The sequence below is a fragment of the Aedes aegypti genome, chromosome 3 (assembly GCF_002204515.2).
Source record: "Aedes aegypti strain LVP_AGWG chromosome 3, AaegL5.0 Primary Assembly, whole genome shotgun sequence".
NCBI lineage: Eukaryota > Metazoa > Arthropoda > Insecta > Diptera > Culicidae > Aedes > Aedes aegypti.
Genome location: NC_035109.1, coordinates 290,326,056 through 290,347,953, shown reverse-complemented (window position 1 = coordinate 290,347,953; position 21,898 = coordinate 290,326,056). Strand labels below are relative to the sequence as shown.

The 21,898-nt window shown below is 35.4% G+C and overlaps 1 protein-coding gene across 19 annotated transcripts in view; it reads left to right on the top strand.

Annotated features, from left to right (window-relative positions):
- The window catches only part of LOC5566763 (protein argonaute-2), a 178,714-nt gene that overhangs the window by 118,647 nt on the left and 38,169 nt on the right, over positions 1–21,898 (top strand). For 12 of the 19 annotated variants that reach the window (XM_021849128.1, XM_021849129.1, XM_021849133.1 and 9 more), the window contains one exon: positions 16,240–16,314. The exons of the other annotated variants lie outside the window; for them this stretch is intronic. In XM_021849128.1, coding sequence (XP_021704820.1) covers positions 16,240–16,314 — 75 coding nt within the window. The remainder of the gene's footprint in view (positions 1–16,239; positions 16,315–21,898) is intronic. 19 annotated transcript variants of the gene reach the window in all.

The following is a 21,898-nucleotide window of genomic DNA, read 5'->3' as shown; positions in this document are numbered from 1 at the left end:
AATTTGATTTATTGTTTGACAAAACAAGATTGCATTTTTCTCATTGTTTACTTTTTGGAGATGAGGCCTTTTGAATTGTTAGTCTTGAATTTACCTTGATATATAGGCTTGATCACCCAGATATGGATCGCTTTGGCGTTCAACATCGGATAACTCGCTCAAAACATAAACGTTGACGAAAAACATATATTTTTCAAGTCATACTACAGTCAACTCTCCCTTACTCGATGTTTGGTATCTCGATATCGAGTTAGAGAACCATAGTAAAAGATGGTTTTCATGGCTACCTCGACGGTCCCTTGGATCGCATTTGCACTGATTTTGTGTTCTCTAACTCGATTCCAGCGACCATATATATCTGTCAGAACTCGATTCCATTCAAAAATTTTCGGTATCGGATATGTGTCCTACAATCATTTTAGGCCTAAATTATGATCTAAATGCTTATTTCAATCAAACAAATAGATTTGACGCTGTAATATTATGTTGAAAATTGAAATGTGTACATCTACCACATCTCCTTTTCATAAACGATAAATGCTGTTCTGATTGGTATCAATTGTTTTGACTACTTCCTTTCACGAGTATTTCTCAAGTTATTATGTCGATCATACCTCAATTTTTTGAATGAGTTTCACTTGCTATTCCAGCTGAATGCAATTTCGTCACTAAGATTTCCCATTCCTTATTTACCTGTAGGTATTTGCTGAACATCTTCGGGTATTTAAATCTGTCACCATTATGAGAAAAAACATCTGTTCAGATATCATTCTGAATTCTTTCACCTGGTACTAAGGTCTTTTCCCTCCTGTTTACCTTCTTTCTATTGGATTATCATTTATGTCAAGTTGTCTCCCTTCAATGAGGATAAATGCACGCAAAGAAAACAATTTTAAAATCAAATATATTCTGTATCATTACAACAATATACCTGTATTATTTGCCGGCTTATAATTGCCTTTCATTGTTTTAATAACAACTCGTCATTTGGTTTACAAATGTTTATTGTTGAATTTGACAGCTAGGTTTATTGTGGTGTAACAAAATTAATTTTTAATGCAACTTTTTTTTTTCTTTTGAAACAACATATTTTTTGCATTAAATTAAAACCCATCGTTTTTAAAACAAATAACAATATTTTTTCATATGACAATGTAATTGTTTGAAATAAAAACTCATTTTTATTGGTCCCAGTCCCCTGAAACCTCTTTTTTTCCTTTTTATGAACTAAATTACGATAATCACATTTAAAAGCCTACTTCATTTTCATTTTACGTTAGTATAGAGCGGTTCCATTTGAATTCGAATGTCGGTTTACTTTAGTATTTTTTGATTCGGATGAAATTTTGCACATGCTTTCTTTATGCCCAAAAATGCCTTTTTGCATCATCGGCTCGCTATTTTGACTCTAGCCTTACTTTTGAGAAGGGCATAAGAAAAAAAATCCTTAATAATTTTCAAATAATTATAACTTAGAAACGGTTTGTCCGATCAGTTTGGTGCCTTCCGCAAAGTTTTAGGTTATTGTTGGGACTATCTGAAAAAAAAATATACTCTGTAAAAAAAATGTTGTAATTTTTTATATATCGAAAATAAAGCTTAAGGGGTCTATTTTATAACTCGAGTCGATCAAAATGACTCGACTGGAGTCACTGTCGACCAAAAAATTCACTCGACACGGCTCTGTCACTCGAGTTTCTCGACAGTTGTCACTCTATGTGACTGAATTACTATGGGAATCGACGGGTGACATCTGTAATAGACATGCTTACTTTGATCGACAGTGGTTACAGACGAGTCACATGAATCTGTTCGATTTACAAAATAGACCCCTAAGAATCAATTTTCTCAAAAATCGTATTTTTGATTTTTTTTTATTTTTTTATATGTTAAAGTAGACAAAAAATGAAGTCTTTTGCACAGTGGGTCAAGATGGAGAAATCATGGACAAAAAAGTTATGATTTTTTAAAAAAAAGGTTGATTCTTCAATATGGTCTAAATAAACTTTTTGAATGCTTTTCGACCCGATTTTATGAAAGTACGCAAAATTTTCAACAAAAAAGGTATATGAGAAAATTTTGCTAATTGCTACCGAAACATTTGAAAAGTTTATTATGACCATTTTCAACATAAAAAAATAAAAAAAACAAAAATACGATTTTTGAGAAAATTGATTTTTAAGCTTTATTTTCGATATATAAAAAATTACAACATATTTTTTACAGTGTATATTTTTTCCAGATAGTCCCAACAATAACCTAAAACTTTGCGGAAGGCACCAAACTGATCGGACAAACCGTTTCTAAGTTATAATTATTTGAAAATTATTAAGGATATTTTTCTTAGGCCCTTCTCAAAAGTAAGGCTAGAGTCAAAATAGCGAGCCGATGATGCAAAAAGGCATTTTTGGGCATAAAGAAAGCATGTGCAAAATTTCATCCAAATCAAAAAATATAAAAATGAAATTTGAGAAAAAAGTCGTCATTTTCTGTGGAACCGCTCTATATGAAACTTGCTCCATAATCCGTTTGACTGGAAGATGAGCTTTATCCGCTCCGCGACAAAGTAAAAGGATCAAATCATCAGCTCGTGTAAGAGTTGACTGCAATAATTGAAAATTCTTTAGTGTCAAACTTATCATAAATTGCTTAGATTATAGTTTATGAATACTCCGAAACTGTGATGAAACATCGATGACCTGAACTCCTTAAACGTCAATTTGCAAGACGTGCCCACTTTGGTCTAATTCAACGCACTAGTAATATCCACATTCTCGCCGTTTCCAATCAAAACCAAAATGGCGGGCCAGTTTTTATGTTACGCGCATGATTAATTGAACCAACAATGAAAGAAATTGAAGCAAATAAAATTCCATTTGATGTAAAGTTTATCTTTTATTGTTTCAACAAAATTATTGTTAGGATTGATTCAACAATATTTATGTTTTGTTCTGATAAAAATCATTGTTGTTTTAACGCATTTTTAAAATTGCAACAAATTGAAAAGGTTTATTGAAAACAATACTAATATTTATTATTTTAAATAGCTGTTAATTCTCTGCGTGTGGTTTTGCTTTTCCAGCCCGGTGAGACAACTTGCCTTCTCAGACTGGATTTTCATCCGCCGTTAAGGCGTCTCCTTATTTTAGGCGAGATCAGTGTTGATAGACTCACTCTCAAAATCTCAATTAATACGCTCTCCCGTGAGAGCAAACTCATTAGAGATCTGCTTCGCAAATCTCACGCTTGAGATTTTGACGCAAAATCAACTCAATCAACTCAAACCGTAAAAAATGATTCATTCGCAAAACCCGGCAAAAACTCGTGAAACCCGAATGTTGTTGTTTGCGTTAGAAAGGATTAACATAATTTTACCAGACTAACAACAAATTATTGCCGTGTGTGAGTAAACTGTGGAAATACGAGACAATGAGTTAAAAAGGTGAGCTAACTCATCCATGATTTTTTGACTGCTGAGTTGCATGATTGACAACTCACGCATGAAAAATCTCAAGCGTGAGTTGTGAGAAATTGAGTTTTTCATAACACTGGGCGAGATTTTTCGTTTTCCCTCATTCGTTTTCCTGATCCGATCGGTTGTTACCCGTCGGAAATACAAGTATTTTAAAGGTACCCTTAAAGATGAGTTGAGATTCAACTTGAGATCCGTTCCTATTTGGATTCCAATGAAGTTTTTCTTCACCGTGGGTTCTTGCTCGTCGCTAATGTGGGTACTTGTTGAATGGACAACTTGAATAATAATAAATTTTTGTTTCAATCGCATGGCCTACTCGGCAATATGTAAATCTATTACAATTAGCAAAACAAAAATCTCCAAAAACTCAGAGCAGCAACTTATTGAAAAATCAAATATGCTTGAAAACAATGATAATTATTATCGTTTAAAGGTTTAAGCGAGATTTTTCAAAAATGTGAGCTATCTGGAAAGCGCTTCCTGGTATTATTTTTTGATGCCAAATGCCTTTACGTACTGTTCAAAAAAGGATGTTTTACCCTTGTTTCCAGCCCAACTTTTCTATTCTTTCTAATAAGCTATGACGCATTGTTAACTTTCGCCAAATCACTGCAATACAAAATGCATTGAATTGAAAATGTCCTGATATTGCACACCGATCCGTAATATGTCACAATTTGATCCATCATATGAAAATTGATCCATAACAGTGTTATGACAGATTTTTTTTATGCAAATCTGCGTAAACCACACAAACAATGTTTACTAATTGAAATTCCAATTTGAAACGATACGATTCGTGCTTTTATATTAATATTTTATGTTTTCTATGTTGTGTTATTGCATTCAATAGGTTGGATTCGACACTAGTTGGTCCATTACTGTGGGGTCATTGTACTTCCTTTATTATCCAGAATTTGCTCCAGGGAATCTAACGCAATTACCTCCAATAATTTTCACAATAATTACGCTGAAATTTTCCCCACATACTATTTGAGGATTTCCTTCAGATATATTTCCGACAATTCTTCCACCGATTTCTCAAATAGTTACCTACTATGGGAGATTTTCCAAATACTTCTTCAGTTCAAAGGTTCATTCTAAAGTTTTTTGAAGAATTTCGTTCAGGGATTTTCTAGGAAATCTTTCAAGAATTCTTCTAGAAGTTCCTACACATTTTTGTGTGTTTTTTTTCCAGTCATTCATATGGATTCCTTAACAAATTCATCAACGGTTTGTCTCAGAAATTGCTTTAAAATATCTCTAGGGATTATTCCTGAAAATCTATATTTTCAAGGAATTCTTCAATAAATTCAAACTTCGTCATTAAGTTCCTCTTTTTGTCTAGGAATTTCTCAAACATCACATCGCAAATTTCTCTTACAGTTCTTCCAAACATTTCCCGAGTATCCTTTGTAATAAAATCTTTAAGTATTCTCCCAAATTTCATTTAAGGTTTTATACCGGCATTTATTTCGATATCACTTCTATACAAATTTCTTTTGGGACTGCGTTTGATTTGTTTCTGGAAATTCTTTTAAAAAATCCTACAGGATATCATCCAGGGATTCGATTTGCAATATTTGATCTTAGCAATTTATCTAGATAATATCAATTCGATCTTAGCAATTTATCTAGAAAATCCATCTACAATTATATAGAACTCTTCAGAAATGAAAAAGTTTTTTTCAGAGATCATTTCTAGCTTACATCAGGAATTACTACAGAAGTTTTTAAGAGATTTCTAAAGAAATTGTTTTAAAAAATGCCTCCCACAGGGTGGCCACCGAACCGGGAAAAAGACGGAATTTGAGATGACCACCGGGAACACAGTGTTGAACGAACATTTTGAAGCTACAAATCTACAAAACAGAAGTTGTAGAAAATCGTTATGTTTGAATAACGGTGGACTGCTTACATTTTTTTAATGATTTAATTTCTACTTTTTACACTATGGGTCTTAAAAATGTTCCACTTTTCTTAGAACATCGCTAACCATGTTTCGAAATATGTTTCAAATCTTTCCACTACTGTCAAGGTTCTTGGCTCAAGAATACCATTTTTACCCTTTTTTCTAACTTTTTTGACTCGATGTTTTGAATCAAGGCTCAATAAATTATTTTTTTCTCACAATCAATTATATTTAAAAGTATCTAATATTTCATTCTTCAGAAAAAAAAACGACAAAAAATAAAATAAATAAGGTAGAGATACATGCTTCTACATGTGTGACTTTGTTTAATTTTTACCTTAAACTTCACACTTAGAATAAGTCACAAATTTCTGTGCGATTTCACCGAATATTGATGTTTTATTTCACCGATCGAAGCTGCAAAAAGTTCAGCTGTCAAAAGTATTGATTAGTTCGGGGACATTTTACGAATTTCTGGTGATTTCTTCTTCTGAATAGCAAGAACAAAATTAGACATGTAATGATTGAAATGAAAGCACTCAACAACGAAAAGTATTTGAAATTTTATCTTTTTTTTTTTTGACACGGAATAGTAATCATCGGAATTGTAATAATGTATAATTATAAAAATACCTAGCGTTTCATCTTGTTTTTGAAGTCCAGTACATTTATATAAATGGCGAAGTTCGCAATCATAAGAACACCGGTCAATTTGATTGATTTTCACAAAGCTTCATGTTAATTTTTAACAGACTTTTGTAAAATTTTAGCTTTAACCGAATTTTCAGAGAGTTTCTGACAGTTATGTTGAATCCACTGTTGTTCCACAGAAAAATCTGTTGAATCATATATCACAGATTTTTATTTCATTCTAAATGTGTTGTTTGCTTTGGAAAACTCTTTATTTTCATGAAGAAAAAAATCAAAAGATAAGAAATCGAGTTGAAATATCTTCAATTAGCTAAATCAATAACCGGGAAAATTTTGGCGGCTATACCGGGAAAAAAGCGGGAATTTCAAAATGGAAAGAAGGGTGAAGTGCAATCAACACTGAAGAAATCTCAGATAAAATCCTAGCGCTATCGAAGAAAAAATCACTTCGTCAACTCCTGGAACACTAAAGACTTTCTTGAGAAATTTGTGTAAGAATCTGTGGCGGAATTCCTGAATAAAATAATGGTGGAATGTCTGATATGAGCAATTCCCGCTGCAACCAGGCCCTTTAAACACATAGCAAACTTAGCGTCATCATATAAAGGAAGGATATAGTTTTCATATGATGCTAAAAAAATTATGGCGGTCGTTTTGAATTTTGTTAGAAATTCCGTTTTTGCACCATTAGCGCACCGCTCGTTTTAAAAAACTTCACCATCAGACAGCTGAGAAAAAACCTGAGTAAGATAGGCTACAAAAACAAGGTGAGAAATGGTATTTACCTGAGGGGTACGGTCCCGAACATTTTGGTCTTCTTCTTCTTTCTGGCGTTACGTCCCAACTGGGGCAAAGCCTGCTTCTCAGCTTAGTGTTCTAATGATCACTTCCACAGTTATTAACTGAGAGCTTTCTTTGCCAATTGACCATTTTGCATGTGTATATCGTTTGGCAGGTACGAAGATACTCTATGCTCAGGGAGGTCAAGGAAATTTCCATCCTGGACCGACCGGAATTCGAACCCAGACACCTTCAGCATGGCTTTGCTTTGTAGCCGCGGGCTCTAACCACTCGGCTAAGGAAGGACCCTAACATACGAGTTACATTTCTCAAATAAACTCTCGATTACTTTTTCAAATCGACGTAAGTAACTTCCATACGGTTTTGAGAAAATTAATTCAGAAGAATCACAATCTGTCTTCTAAAACTGTTTTAAAACGAATCACTTTTTTAACATTTTTTCGACGTGTACATTGCTTAAATTTTGCATTAAATGAGCTCGCGTTCAAAAACTATAGAGTTCCTATTATTTCACACAAGAATTTTATGACAAAATGATAAACCGATTTATTCAGTTACTTGCGATGTTTTTCTACCAGTGTAAAATCGACTCAAGTAGTGTTTTGTTTTGATTCGTGGTTAAGTCACTTTGTCTCTCCATACAGCGGGGCGGCGAAAGTAGTGGTTAGGTTGCGAACGTTGAAAATCTTACTTTCGTCGTTTTGTAAATTCGAAAATTAAACCTTCTAAAAGTGAAAAATCGAGTTGGTTCAGAGCAAAACCTGTAGAATTTCCTCTGCGAAAAACGTAGGATCGATAAAGTAAGTTTGTATACTTTTTTGACTTGAGTTTATATGAATAAGTTTTCGAGAACTGTTGAAATAGGCATCCTAATTCGGTCAGCTCAAAAACACACCTTTCCTCAACCGTGCGCGCAGGTCCGTAACTACGCATTGCGGAAAGACCTTTCTTCCCTAAACCTGTTTCCATTCAAAACCATTAGCCCTCCCAAGTGGTTGCCTCGATTAGGCGCGAAGGGCTCGTCTAATTTTTCACGCACACACTCACACACCTGCGAATCGGCCATGTGTTAGAAACTGCGTAACATGCATGACCTAATTCCAAAATCTCCCATGTTTTCCCCTCGTGAAGACCCCCCTCGTCGTTGTTGACAATACATCGTTTAGAAGGCCTTGAGTGTCGAACGCACGTATCTTCGAGCTAACCATTTCCGATGGAAGATATCTGCGTCTCAAGAATCAACATGCTATATTCCTTCCATTCATGTTTTCGCTTCGATGTGTTTCACCACGCTTACTCTATTCTAATTGCCCTCGGTAGTCAGACGCGACAAGTAGCCTTGAGACTTTTGTACTTTTCAGCGATTCGGTGGCGTATTCCGTCTACTTATCGCTTCTCGGTGGGTAGTGGCGGAGTCATAAATATGTGCAGAGTTAAGTGGGACAAAAGTGTCTTTTTAAGATTTCTGGTTCAATTCAACACTAATGTTGGCAATTGAGTGTGTAGATCCTTGTTTCTAAGCAAATGAATGGCCCAGGATGAAAACTATAACTACTGGGTGATAAAGTACGATCTTTTCTTCATCGTCTTCTCCTTCTTCTTCTTGGCATTAACGTCCTCACTGAGACAGAGCCTGCTTCTCAGCTCAGTTTTCTTATGAGCACTTCCACAGTTATTAACTGAGAGCTTTCTTTGTCAAAGTTGTCATTTTCGCATTGATTGATTGTTTGCTCGGTAACAACAAGCTACACACTCGGTTACCAATGGCTTTTAGGGCCACAGGTTATGCGAGAAATGTCATGGTAGTTCGAATGCTAGTTAAGTAAGAGACTTTTACTCCAAATATTATAGAAATTGATTGAGATATGAAACAGTTATGACAATTTGTTGATAATAGACGTGGAAATTGTAATCAAAATAAAAATGAAATGCTATTCGATTGCTCTTAAAATGGGTAAATATTTCGACACATGTTTTTCCAGCAAAATTGTAGCCAACATTTTGAGGGTTCACTTGTGGTATTCATTACTTTTCAACCGTTATAATATATCTGGAAATATTGATAATTCCACTAACGTCGAGCTTTTGGCCCCATATTACTCTATACACCAAAAGAGTCTGTGACGACTTCGACGTTCCTAGTCATCAGGAGAAGCCGACGGTCTTCGACTCTGAGTGAGATTCCTACTGTGTTTTGTTCTCACCAGATTTTTAGGTCATCGACTCTGTGCTTTTTTTTCCAAAGTCAAACCGCGGCGTCGCGTGTCTGCTGTTGTTTTATAGAGAGTTTATTTATTTCGGTGCATATTGAGTGTGATTATTGCTCGTTCTGCTTTTATGTTCTATACAGGGGGTTGTGTGGGTCCACTTTTTGTACGGTTTGTTTTGATTCGTTTGGCTTATGGTGATATTATTTTGCTACACGAGAACGGGCCACAATATGATTGAACCAAAAGATTATGAAATAAACATTTATGTACATATAAACAAATTTTCACAAGATTTTAGTAATTTTTACATATATTGAGAATCAGGGAGTGAATTATCTCTCCCCATATATTTTACATGTCCAACGTGTATTTCAATATAAATATATATCCATTCAATTTTGATATGTCTATAATATATAGATTATAGACATATCACCATTTTGGTTCAGTCATAGCGTGCAAGCATTTTTTGTTATATAATCATATATTGAATTTCCTATTTATTGTAGTTATGCATGTGTTTGCCTTAAAGGGATAATTCGAGTGTTCAGTTCAAACATACTTTAAGGTGACACGGGAGACCGTGTTATTTTCCCTATCTTTTTTCTCGTTCTAACAATTTCCATCAAAACTTTGCAGAAGCAAATCTCGGGTTTTGGTGAACCGATGAAGCTAAAAATTGTATGGGTTATGCAGCACATATATAGAATGATATGATAAATTTTTCATATTGATATATGGAGTGGTACTTGAGATTTGCGTCTTCAAATGGATAGGGTGATTATAATGACGTCCCGTGCGGCCTAAAAGATTGAAAAATTTAAACAATTTTCATTATGTTAGTGCGTACAAATGCATAAAGTATGCTGATACTTTTTCAGCTGTGTCAGTGCAAAACCAACTGATTTTCTTTGAAACGAAATCGTGAAATGAATTAGCCACAATCATCAACGACGCGTATAAATTTCAATGACGGCCTACTTCGCCTTAAGATGTCGTGATGGTGTTTCTCATTATTATAAAGAAGAGCGAGGGTCTTCCACCTGTTTCCGCACAACATACAACAGCACGAACACTGAAGTGTTAATATGACCAAAACAAGAAGAAAGAACGTTCGTAGTTTATCAAAATGTAAAGTTCCACGTGTCGGTTAAGAGCATATTTTTGTGGAAGACACTCATCATAAAATATTAAAGGTTTTATTATTCATAACCAAAAAATATGAAAAATTCCCATTTTTAAAAGTTTTTGCACTAGAACACTTCTAATAAATGAGAACATCGCCTTGATGTGTTTACATTGTGCAGGTTGCATTGAGGAATTCCCAATAGTTTGTAAGATATACTCCAAATTTCGAACTAATCTTTCAAAACCCAAATAAGGTCTAACTAATATGGGTGTGTACTTTCAAGAACTGCAGTCCGAATTTTGTTCTAATTTTGTGTGTTACCTTCTAAAGGCATAATAGGATCTTCAAATAGCCATTCCAATTTATTTAAAAAAACTAGAATAATCATCAATATAGACTTCTTAATGGTAATGTTTTCCAGATCAAGGCATTTCAGTTCAAACTTAAGTTCTGAACGAATGGGAAAATATGGACGTGATCAGTTGCACCTACGCCTTGTAAATCAAAATTTAATCTAAAAACAATCCGGACAGGAGTCGTAAAATAATCTAAAAACATAAACCGAGATTTGATAACTTTTCCCACGACGTAACTCACAGTGGGTTAATCGAAAACTGAAATTTTCACAAGTAGCGTCGAAATTAGTGAAATCAACCAATTAGCTTTAAATTTTACAATCCACATTTAAGCTCTTGGTAAAACTTTACAGACCTGTAAAAGCTTGCATCGACTGATACTCAATAACTGGTTGTCTCAGTTAAAGGTTCGAGATGTAAATATCGTTCTTGAGTAACTATAATTGAGAGATTTTAGTAATTTATTTTTTTGCGAAAGTGAAGTGTTGAAGTTATTTTTCCTCTTCATCCGAAATCAGTTGTAGAGATCTATTAGCTTAGCTTAGTGATTACCATCTTTTCTGAAGCTGCGATCCCCTTAAAAGTTTTAGGAACATCCAGTAGATCCATAAAATGAATGTTCTCCAAACAAAAGTTTATGAAATCCATCCAAAGATCTTGTTATAAATCACGTTTTTGGTAGGCCACCCAGATCCATCACAGATCCTGCAAGTTCTTTTGGATCCACAAAGTCCACTATGAATCTTTTCGGGAGTTTACTAAACATCTTCCAAGAGCTTACAAAAAAAATGGTTAAGATCTAACAAAAACAGATAGTTGAGATGCCAGCGAGCTGTTACAAATATTCTCAGGTGTATAATGAAGATTTCTTCAAGAACTATCCCAAAAGATCTTCACTAGATTTGAAAGGTTTCTTCATGTATATAAAAGGTTCTATCACAGTTCTTGCCAAGAAGTTTTTCAAAGATGGGTTAGATATCAACCCATCTTCATGTATGCAGGGCTGGTAGCAAGTCACTTTTTAGTGACTTGGTCACTTTTTTCGACCTGGTCACTAAAGTCACTTTTTTCAGAAAATTGGTCACTAAAGTCACTGTTTTCGTGATTTAACGGTATTGAAATATAAGGCTGGGTTATCTTTTCAAACACAAACAGCAAGAAATAGATAGTCGAATAGATAGTAGTCGTAATATTTTAATAAATGTTGGCGAATTCCCGGGCCAATATCTGACAGATCTGCTGAATAAATTACTAGTGAACTTTCTGCAATAATATGTGACTATAGAAGGAATGTTTAACCTCCTATTTGAAAGACCCTCATCAAAATTTCTCCCGGAGATAAGCCGGAGACGGGGTTTTAATAACAAACGAAAATTCAAGGAATTTGTTAGAAACTCGTCCAGGACTTCAAAACGAGTACTAATATCGATAAGAATCACTTTATCTTAGGTCAACTATTTCTATACAAAACGGGTCGTGAAACAGATAAAACGTGCGGTCACCGGGAAAATTATTTTTAAACGAACATCTCCAAGCACTAAACTTACAAACCACCAAAATAAGTCGTAGAAAGTTGTTATGGTTGATGATATTGCCATTTACGAAAACCTGAGCCAAATGAATATTTGACATTTTTTTTTGGGAGATCCACTGAAATCTTGGACAGATTAATTCAAAAGTACGATTGGCGGATTCCTGCGATGATACTGATTTTTGATGAAGCCTTGTCTGGATTACCTATTAGTTATTCCTTGATATGGGCCTTCTTATGAGGCCCCTGACGAGATTTTATAAATATTTCTGCAGATTTGCAGTGTATTTTTCCAATCATTCCCAACAAATTTCATGTAAAATTGTTCATGATTTCAAAATCTTTTAAAATAAATAAAAAGCGAGGTCCTTTTGGTAAACTTTGTTAAGTTTTTGACGCAATTCTTAGTCAAATTTTTGATAGATTGCTTGTAAGATGTAATTTCAGATTCATGTCCAAAATTTAGCCAGCTTCAAAGGAGAAAAATAAATTGTTTTCGAATATACCGTTTCTGTTAAAAAGATCCAACATAAGTTTCACCAGATCAAGAATTTGTCCAGTAATCAGTCATGACTATGGCTAACGCATAATTTCGAAGGCAGTCTTAGAAGGTTTGTTATTGAACTTTGCAGTTTTTGGGAAAATCAGTATAAATTACACAGAGCAAAAAAATGTTCATATAATTACAAAATCTCTCTGAAATTCCAATGACTTTAATGTGGTGGACGTGCTACTAGATATTTCAACAAACAAGTTCATATAATTTTGTCCAAAACTTTTTTGAAATTCGAATCATATTCAGCTCACAAATTTAATTTAATTTATAATCTCAAGTCTTCCGATTTTGACTATTTTGTATAAAAAAAACTAAAATATCAAGTTTTTTTTATATTTTTGTGGACATTCGGGAATTCAAAAGCTGATTTTGAATGGACACCCTTACTACTGCATTGCCCATATTAGCATGGTATTTTATGCGACCAAACAGTAAGTTTCAATCATAATCATAGCAGACTAGAAACACTAGGCAAACCGTGTGAATGTTCGCATATAGTGGTGTATGTGCTACCAAATAAGTGCTGTTCGCATGTCCAACGAGTGTGTTATCAGGCAAAGAATGCATAGCAACGACAATTTTGAGCATATTGGCGCTTACGTCCCTAAGTAACAATTTAAGCTGAACAGCAAGAGTAATATCTGAATATTGGCTGATTAATGGTGTACAAGACTGAACACCGTGACAGCTGAACAATAATTTGAAGAAAAGCTTATTAAACACTCCTATTCAGCAGTTCATTCGAAGTTGAATATCAAGTTGAAAAAACTATTCTCCATCAACAGTTTTCACTTTTGTTCAACCAACCTAAATGACATTGATTAAAGGTTATTTAAAGCTTTAATCAACACCCAATGTCGAAAATTCGTCCCGCCGTAGGGTAACAAAAAATACATACCAAAGTTTGGGTCAAAACCGGATTCATTGAACACATCGTACAATAAATCTCCACATCACAAAGCATGCTAAACGCACACGAGCATATGGTTTGTCGAAAAAGAACTCCTGATTTCAGCAGATGAAATTCTACCCTCGATCACGATGATTTCTTCGTCATTTTTTTAATTACCTGAACTGCTCTTCTACGACTACTTGTCCCATGTTCCATGTAAACCTTATGGACGGCGGGACAAATATGCATAGAACTGCAGTGAACGAAGCTACAGAATAAACTTATTTTCCACTTTATTCGTAATCGTTATCAACGCAAGTGACAACCATTAAGCAGCATTAATTGGAGATTTTTGAGCATTCTAGTTTAAAATTAAAATCAAAACACACTTATGACAGCTAATTTAGTTGTTTTCGCAAAGCACTGATAATACTTCTCCAGCCTTTTTTTTTTTTTTTTTTTTTTTTTTTAATTTCTTTATTAGTATCATTCCAAACATTACATTCATTTCTTATATCTAGGTGTTCTGTGTTATTTGACAACACTATCATCCTAATTTGATAAAACAAATTTAAGATTTAATTAACATTTTGTTAACAACATATTACATTTCATTTGCCGTAGCAGTTCAGTTTTTAAACAATACTTCTCCAGCCTTGATGCAACCTTTCACATAGCCCTTATTCAGACAAGTGGATAAGTTATTCCCTTGCTTTCAATGATGTTCACACAGCCTCATGTGGGGCAGTTGTAAAGGTGAGTGGTTATAAATAAGTGAATCCCAGTTCAATTCTCAATTTTCATATATACTTATCTTCATCTTAAAATTTCAGCACACTTCTCCACTGCGTGTTTGAAATTGTTGGTAGCGATTATAAAACTCAAAACTATTAACCTGTGAATATTTTAACATTTTTTTGATTCTTTGTTGAATAATGGATGAATAAGCGATTGCTAAGCTTTCGAAGGTTGCCATAAAAATAGAAATGACGTTATTGAAAGGGGCTTGAATAAGCGCATGCTAGACCTTTGTTAAGCCTTCCATATAGCTTCATTTAAGCTTAAGGCTGAATAAAATCGCCAGAATTAGATGTTTAACAGCTGAACAAGAGTGTGTGGAGGCTATGACCAGCTTTTGTTCAAACGAAGGCTGATTTAAATTAGTTATAAAAGCGTGCAGTGCAGTTCTCTAGACTTTAAATTCACCCAAAATGAAGATTGGTTAATATCCACATAGAACGTATTTTCATTTATAGTAATTTTCATGAATATTACATGTAGTTCTGAAGTCACTTTTAGGTCACTTTTTGGTCACTATTTTTATCATTTTGGTCACTAAAGTCACTATTATTTTACTGTCTGACTGCTACCAGCCCTGCTTTATGCAATGTTTTTAATAGTTTAATAAATTTGATGAGGATTTCTTATAAACTTTTCAAGGATCACTACACTAGATATTAATTAAAAATTTCGTCAAAAATTCAGTTGGTTTGAGTGCAAATTGTGAAGAATTACAAATATATTCGATTCTATCAACAGTTTGCTAGGAAACTTTAAAAAAATCGGCGATCTTGCTAGGAAGCTAACGAAATCTGCACCGGATTTAGTCAAAAACAAGCTATGAATATCCTATAGATACCTCTAAGCGATCATCTTACCACACTGACCCAAGTGAAAAAAATGTAGTTGTTGGTCGAAATGGGTTTATTGACATTTTCATCGATTGACCGATTTATCGAGTTATTTGTGCATAGCAAGGATTACGTTCAATTTTAATTTATTTTTTGCTGTGCACAAACGCAATCCTCAAAACTTAGGTGTTACCGATTACGCCTATTTTTCTCTAGTAGCTTAAGATTTCAAAAAGTGGGTGAAAGTTTGTGGATAAAAGAAGAGCCGCACTCATTATGCACGGTTTATATGCAAGGGTTCTTCGCAATGATTTTTATTTTTTATAAAACTTTTGTAAAACTGCAGAAATCTTCGATTGCGTTGTCGGTATCTTGGAGAGAACCTTTCGAAATAAATTACATAGATCTATTAAATTATCATAAATAATCAACTGAGGAGACTAATGAAGAATTGTAATATTCTTAATATACTATACAGGGTCTAATAGTAAAAGAAGCTCTACACGACCACGTAACTAAGGACGACAAGATCCAACAGTCTTGTCAATAAGCCACGTGTATTTATTCGATGCGTAAAAGCGCTCTGTAGGTTCGTGAATCTCTGATGAGCTCTGTAGATAAAGATGTCACCTACTATTACAAAAGCGGACCTCAAATATGCGTGACAACTATCATTGCTTGCATCGTCCGTATTCTTTATTACGCGAATAGAGACACACGTTTAGTACATTAAACTTCGTTACAGGAAATGTGTTCAAAAATTCTTATACCTAGTTAGTTAGCAAAGATTTTGTTTTCCACTTTTTCGTTTGTTGGTTTAATTCCTGTAGTCGTGTGAGTTCTGATTTCTACGCTTTCGTTTTGTCTCGTTTTCTTCTTCGATCGGAATGTGTTGAATTTGGTTTGATGAAATATACCTGAATCTCCCGATAGCGATGCCGAAGTGTGGATCCCACCTAAAATCCGGAAACGTTGAAATATGGAAGTTGTCCGTCCGCCGTTGTGTGTACTGCCCTCTGTACCGCTGCTCACGAAATTTGTTGCAAGAAGATTTTCTGTTATTGTTTTTCTCTCTTTTTTCTTTCTTTTTTATAGAAACACCATGGAATACTTCGCCGCCAAGGCCTCCAAGTCCGACTCAGTCGCAGACCAGCTTCGATACACTCTCACGTAAACAACCGACAAAAAACTGATTTGAACTTTTGAAAAACAAACACGTTAAAACTTTAGACTCTTTCGAATGTTCATAAATCGGATCTCGTATTACCAGGGGTTTTTAGCTTCGCTCTGATTGGTTTATGAATGCTTCGAAGGGTTCAAAATTCGAATAGGGCCCTTAGGATAGAATAATCGACGCGATTTCCACTAAGTTTTCAACTTTTGGAAATCTCTTCGCAAGAATCAATGAAATGATAAACATGGTTTATGATGTCGTTCGAAAAAGCTAAATTTTTAATGTGAAGAAAATACATAAAACCACAGAGTGCCTTATTAGCTCGATTAGTAGCTGTCGTCAGGGAAAACATAGAATTTTAGAATGAGAGAGAGAGTCATGATGCGTTTTCATTTAGGAACATTTCCCATAGATTTCGTTCGGTTCGAAACTGTCCTTTTGATTTGTCAAACCATTAAACCGCGATGATTGTGCGTGTGTGAGTGGACCTCGAGTTCAAACTTGAGCGAGAGCGTGACCTTCTTTTTTCTGAACAACATATGAATCACACAAAGAAACCCCATTTTCAACTCATCAAGTACTACACAGCAATATGTCGCTCCTTCGTACGTTTGTTTGTTCGCCAGCTCGTACTGTTTTGTCCATTTCATAATATTATGCCATCGAGATATACCTACCATGTTCCGTTTTTGTGTTCCAATAAAATTGTTCCATCACTGTTTCGCACATCATCGTTCTGAGTAGTGGATTCGATAGTTGTGTCTATTGTGCCAACAAACAGTGCTTTGCGTTTCTTTCATATTAGTTTTCGTTTTGTTGTTGTAAATATCAGTACACGTCATTGGTTCACTCCACATTTAATCTAGGCTAATTTATAATATATTATTCTTTAATTGGTCATGTTTACTATTAATTTTATTTATTATCGTAATCCATTTTGCACTTTTGTTTTATTCACAAGCAACTACTGGTGGTTTTATTGTATATTTCTTTTTAGATATATATTTCGTTTGTACATATTAGTTAAAGCATTACTCATACTGAATCACTTGTCATTTGTTCACGATAACTGCTAACTCAATCTTATTTTTCAGGTTTTGCAGTGAAAATGGTTCTTGCTGTCGAAGTCATTTATTGAAACAATTTTGGGTTAGTTTGTTAGAGGAAGGGCAACAATAAAATATATGCATTTTACGTCTGAAAGATCTAATAACTGTTGCCATCACATCACAAAGTTTCTCTTTCACTCTTTTATGGTGTAACATATTTCAACGAATTGAATACTTATTCCGAGTCCGAGATTTTTAAGATTCGTTCAGTAATTTTCTCAGGAATCCCCTTGGAAATTCATACCGAAACTTTCATTATTTCTCAAATGATAGGTTCAGGTTTTCTTTATAGAGTTCCTTCAGAAACTTCAGATTCTTCTGATTCTTCTTTCCAAAGATCCTCTTGCTGCTTCTACAAATAGACCCCTTAGGGTTTTTAACTCTAAAGAAAATGCTACAGAAATAATAGTACAGATTATTCCTGTTATTTTTTTCAGCTTTTCTGTCTGTTTTTATTTAATGATTCCTATAGAAAATCCAATAATTATTACATCAGTTTGCCTTGAGAAACCTCTAAAACTTCCTCAAGTTTTCATTAAGCTCATCATAGATCCCTACATGGAGTTCTCTTAGGCAAGAGTTCATCCGGTAGGCATTTATCAATAAGTTTCACCAGAGACTACTTGAGGATTTCCTTCAGAAATGCATCCCTTTTTAAAATTAGTAAAACATCTTTGACTATTCTCTGGAAGAATTCTTTTGCGAATACTTGGAAGAATTCGTGGTTAAAGTCGTATAACTTTATGGAAGTATATCTGATAGAATATTGTTTAAAACTCTGAAGGAATCCTTTCTTCAGCGCTTCCAGTAAAAATTACAACGAAAATGTCGGAGGAAGTCCGTAGAAGATACAGTAGGAGAATGTATAAAGAAGGTCCCAGGAAGAAATTCCTGGAAAAATCTTCAAAGAAGTTCTTAAGGGAATCCCAAATCATGAGTGAAATTATTGAACAATCCACGTTCTAATGTTGGATTCCAACTTCATTCCTATGCTACACTGGTGCTTTAACCAACTAAGCATTTGCGTCACTTGATGATTCAATAGTTCACAAGGTTTCTTGCTTTCTAAATAAAATTTCAACAGAAAAAATCTACGAAATACTTCGATCAGTCATCCCATGTTGTCGGCGCGTTAATCATGATGTAGATCGAAAGCTTTGGTGGAGTCCCCAACTACGAAACTTACAGGCTGCGCTACAGGCTGAGAAAGACACGAAAGCCGTATTTTGCTAATAAAACCGTAGAAAATAGGAATACACTTTGTCAACTGAAATCCTCCTATAATGATCTTCTTGACACGAGCTATCGACTATACTTTGGAAATCTGCAGCTCTTCGCCAAAACAAACCCTTCGAAGTTCTGGAAGCATATACACCCTTATCTACAAAGACACTAAGGACGCAGCATCCGTAGAAGCAACGAACCTCTTTGCGAGCTACTTCCAAAGTATGTACAGTACAGCATCTCCTGTGAAGCGTTGAATGCTTTACAGAAATTAGACGCCACGAAAGGTGCTGGAGTGGATGGCTTGACTCTCCATCTGTTGAAAGACCGTGCTACTTCTTTAGTAACACCGTTGACCATGCTTTTCAATCGGTCTTTCAGTGAAAAAACGTTTCCGGAATTATGGAAAACTGCTACAATGATTCCCATTCACAAATCAGGCAGCATTCGTCTTGTGGATAATTATCGAGGAATCTCAATTCTATGTTGCCTTGGAAAACTATTGGAGTCCATGGTACACAAAGTGGTGCTATCTGCTGCAAAATCGGTCATTTCTGAGTACCAATATGGATCGTTCAACAACTTCCAACTTGATATGCTACTCAAACATGCTGTTTCGTGAGGTTGAGCAGCGAAAACAAATTGATTCAATCTACGCTGATTTCTCAAAGGCGTTCGACACTGTCCCATCTTTATGTTGTCGAAAAGCTGCGTCAAATGAGGTTTCCAGATTGGTTATCAGACTGGATTCCTACCTCACTGACAATAAAACTTATGTCAGGACGAAGATGGGTAAAAGGAAAAAAGATGAACCACTCTTTATTTTGCCATGTATTTTACTGGCGACACGCTATTCAAATAACGCTACTGCCATCTGTTGAGTGAAAAGCGAGTAAAAATTATTTTCGGTCACACTCAAATTATCGTGCAATTGAAAAACGATGATAAAAGAGGAACAAATTAAAGCAAACATGCTTAAAAAAATTTACACATAATAGAGAACGACTTACACAAGATCAGCCTCTTATGGACCAACACAAAATTTGTGTTATTTTTACACATGCTTAAAAAATTGCTCCTATGCTGGTTTCTTCTTTTTTTCTTACATTTTGTGGCATTCAGAGTTGATCGGCATTATCGAACAACCCTGTGTTTGCTGTGTAACTTTTTTTTGAGCGTGAATGTCATAAACGAATACTTCGACATCTGGTGGACACTAGGAGGACGTTACGTATTAGTTGACTTTTGACTCACCAGTGCGGCGCTTTTCATGCCGCCTTAACAAGATGGGAGTCAATTATCTTTTTCCTTTTAACCATCTTTGGTCAAGATCAACACTTCTCGATCCACTGCCTTTAGCATTCCTTTACCACGAGGCAGTGTGCTGGGACCTCTAATTTTTAAAATGTTAGGTTATATCGTTTTGCCGCAGCCTTACCTCAATTGCTACGCTTACGCTATAACCGGAACAACTCTCGAGCGTGTTTAATCTGTTCGAGATTTAGGAGTAATAATTGACTCTAAATTGCGTTTCAATGAGCATATTTCCGCTGTTAGTGCTAAGGCGTTTTCCGTGGTTGGATTCATCTGTAGAAATGCATCGCAGTTTACCGATGCATATGAACTGAAAGCTTTGTTCCGTGCCCTAAGTCGCAGTATTTTAGAATATGCTGTTCGTGTATGGACACCGTATCACAGGTCCCAAGTGATTCGGATAGAACGAGTGCAAAAATCCTTCATCCGTTTCGCTCTTCGGCGCCTCCCTTGGAACTTACCGGATTATTCTTCACGCTATGAGCTTATGAACCTTGAGCTGCTTTCAGCTAGAAGGCAAAATCTTCAAAGACTTCTTGTACACGATATTCTGACGGGTCATATCGCGTGTACTGATCTTCTTGCAGAAGTACAGCTGAATGTGCCATGTCGTAAACTGTGTTATGCACTACTAAGGTGGTTAAAAAAATCGTTTTTGCTCCACACCATTCATTTGATTGTAAACCAAATTCTTAGTGTCCTCCCAAAATTTGAGCGCAATCGGATGAAAACTAAGACTGCACAAGCCCTTCAAAGTTTATATGGGAATTACTAAGGGAAAATCATGCTATTCATTCAATCGGCCATACTGTTTGTCCATGTGCTTTTGGGCAGGCTTGATGATACTCCTCAACATCACCAGAGTTCAATGGCATACTCTAGAGCAGCGTGCTGCCTTTGACTCTTTGCGAGGAAGCGAAAAAATGCTATGCAGAGAGACAACGTAAATTGAGCAAGGAAGATGCAGCACAAAACACACCAGAGTAAAATTCCGTCAAAAAAGAATGCTCTTACAACTCTCCGAGGACTGCCTTGTTCGGGCGGGACGCTCAAGATTTATTTTGAAGCGTGAGTAAAGGTGAGCATCGCAACAAGAGAGAGAGAGATTACCAATGAAAATCCTCGCATTTTTTTTGCACTTCTCATTCGAATTGCTTGAGGATCTGTGTTGAAAATTTTGAGTTCAATGTTTCTCCTCAGAAAAACGGCACAATCGCCTCCTCTTTGCGCCGCAGAGGAGTTTCTATCAAGCCTGCTCTTGGGAATTCGAACTACGTTGATACGTTGATACTGTAATATACATTCTTCAGCTTCAATTTTGCCGTAGAGCGTTTTTAAATCGCAGGTCTCCGAACAGTGACTATTAAGGATGGTAATGTTATTGATATGATTGTTAAGGGGGCAGGATCCGTCATTAATTTCAGGTTTTCCAAAAGCAGTTTTTTCACCTTTATTCACGAGATTTTTAACCCCGGGGCTAGTTCATCTCGGGACCAACGGCTTTACTTCCCTTCCGAAAGAAGTCGTCACAGAAATTTTTAGTGACTATCTCGGGGTTGGGATTCGATCCCAGGTCCTCGGCGTGAGAGGCGTGTGTTCTAACCACTACACCAGGTCCGTCCCCTTGCAGCAGCAGGTTTTTCGTTCAAAATGAAGATAATTTATATGAAAATGTGTTCACTGTATTATATTCTCCACCCGTTACACAATGAAGACATTTTCGTTCATTAATTTTTTGTATTGAGCAGAAAAACTGCTTTTGAAGTTTCGATGATGACGATGATTACGATAACGGATCCTGCCCCCTTAAACCACGAATATAAATTGTTTAAAATAAATTGCAGTTCTCTAGGTTAACTTCAAGGAAATATCACCAGAAGAAGTCAATGACATTGATCCGATTCTGAAATCACGTATGAAAATTATTTGAAAG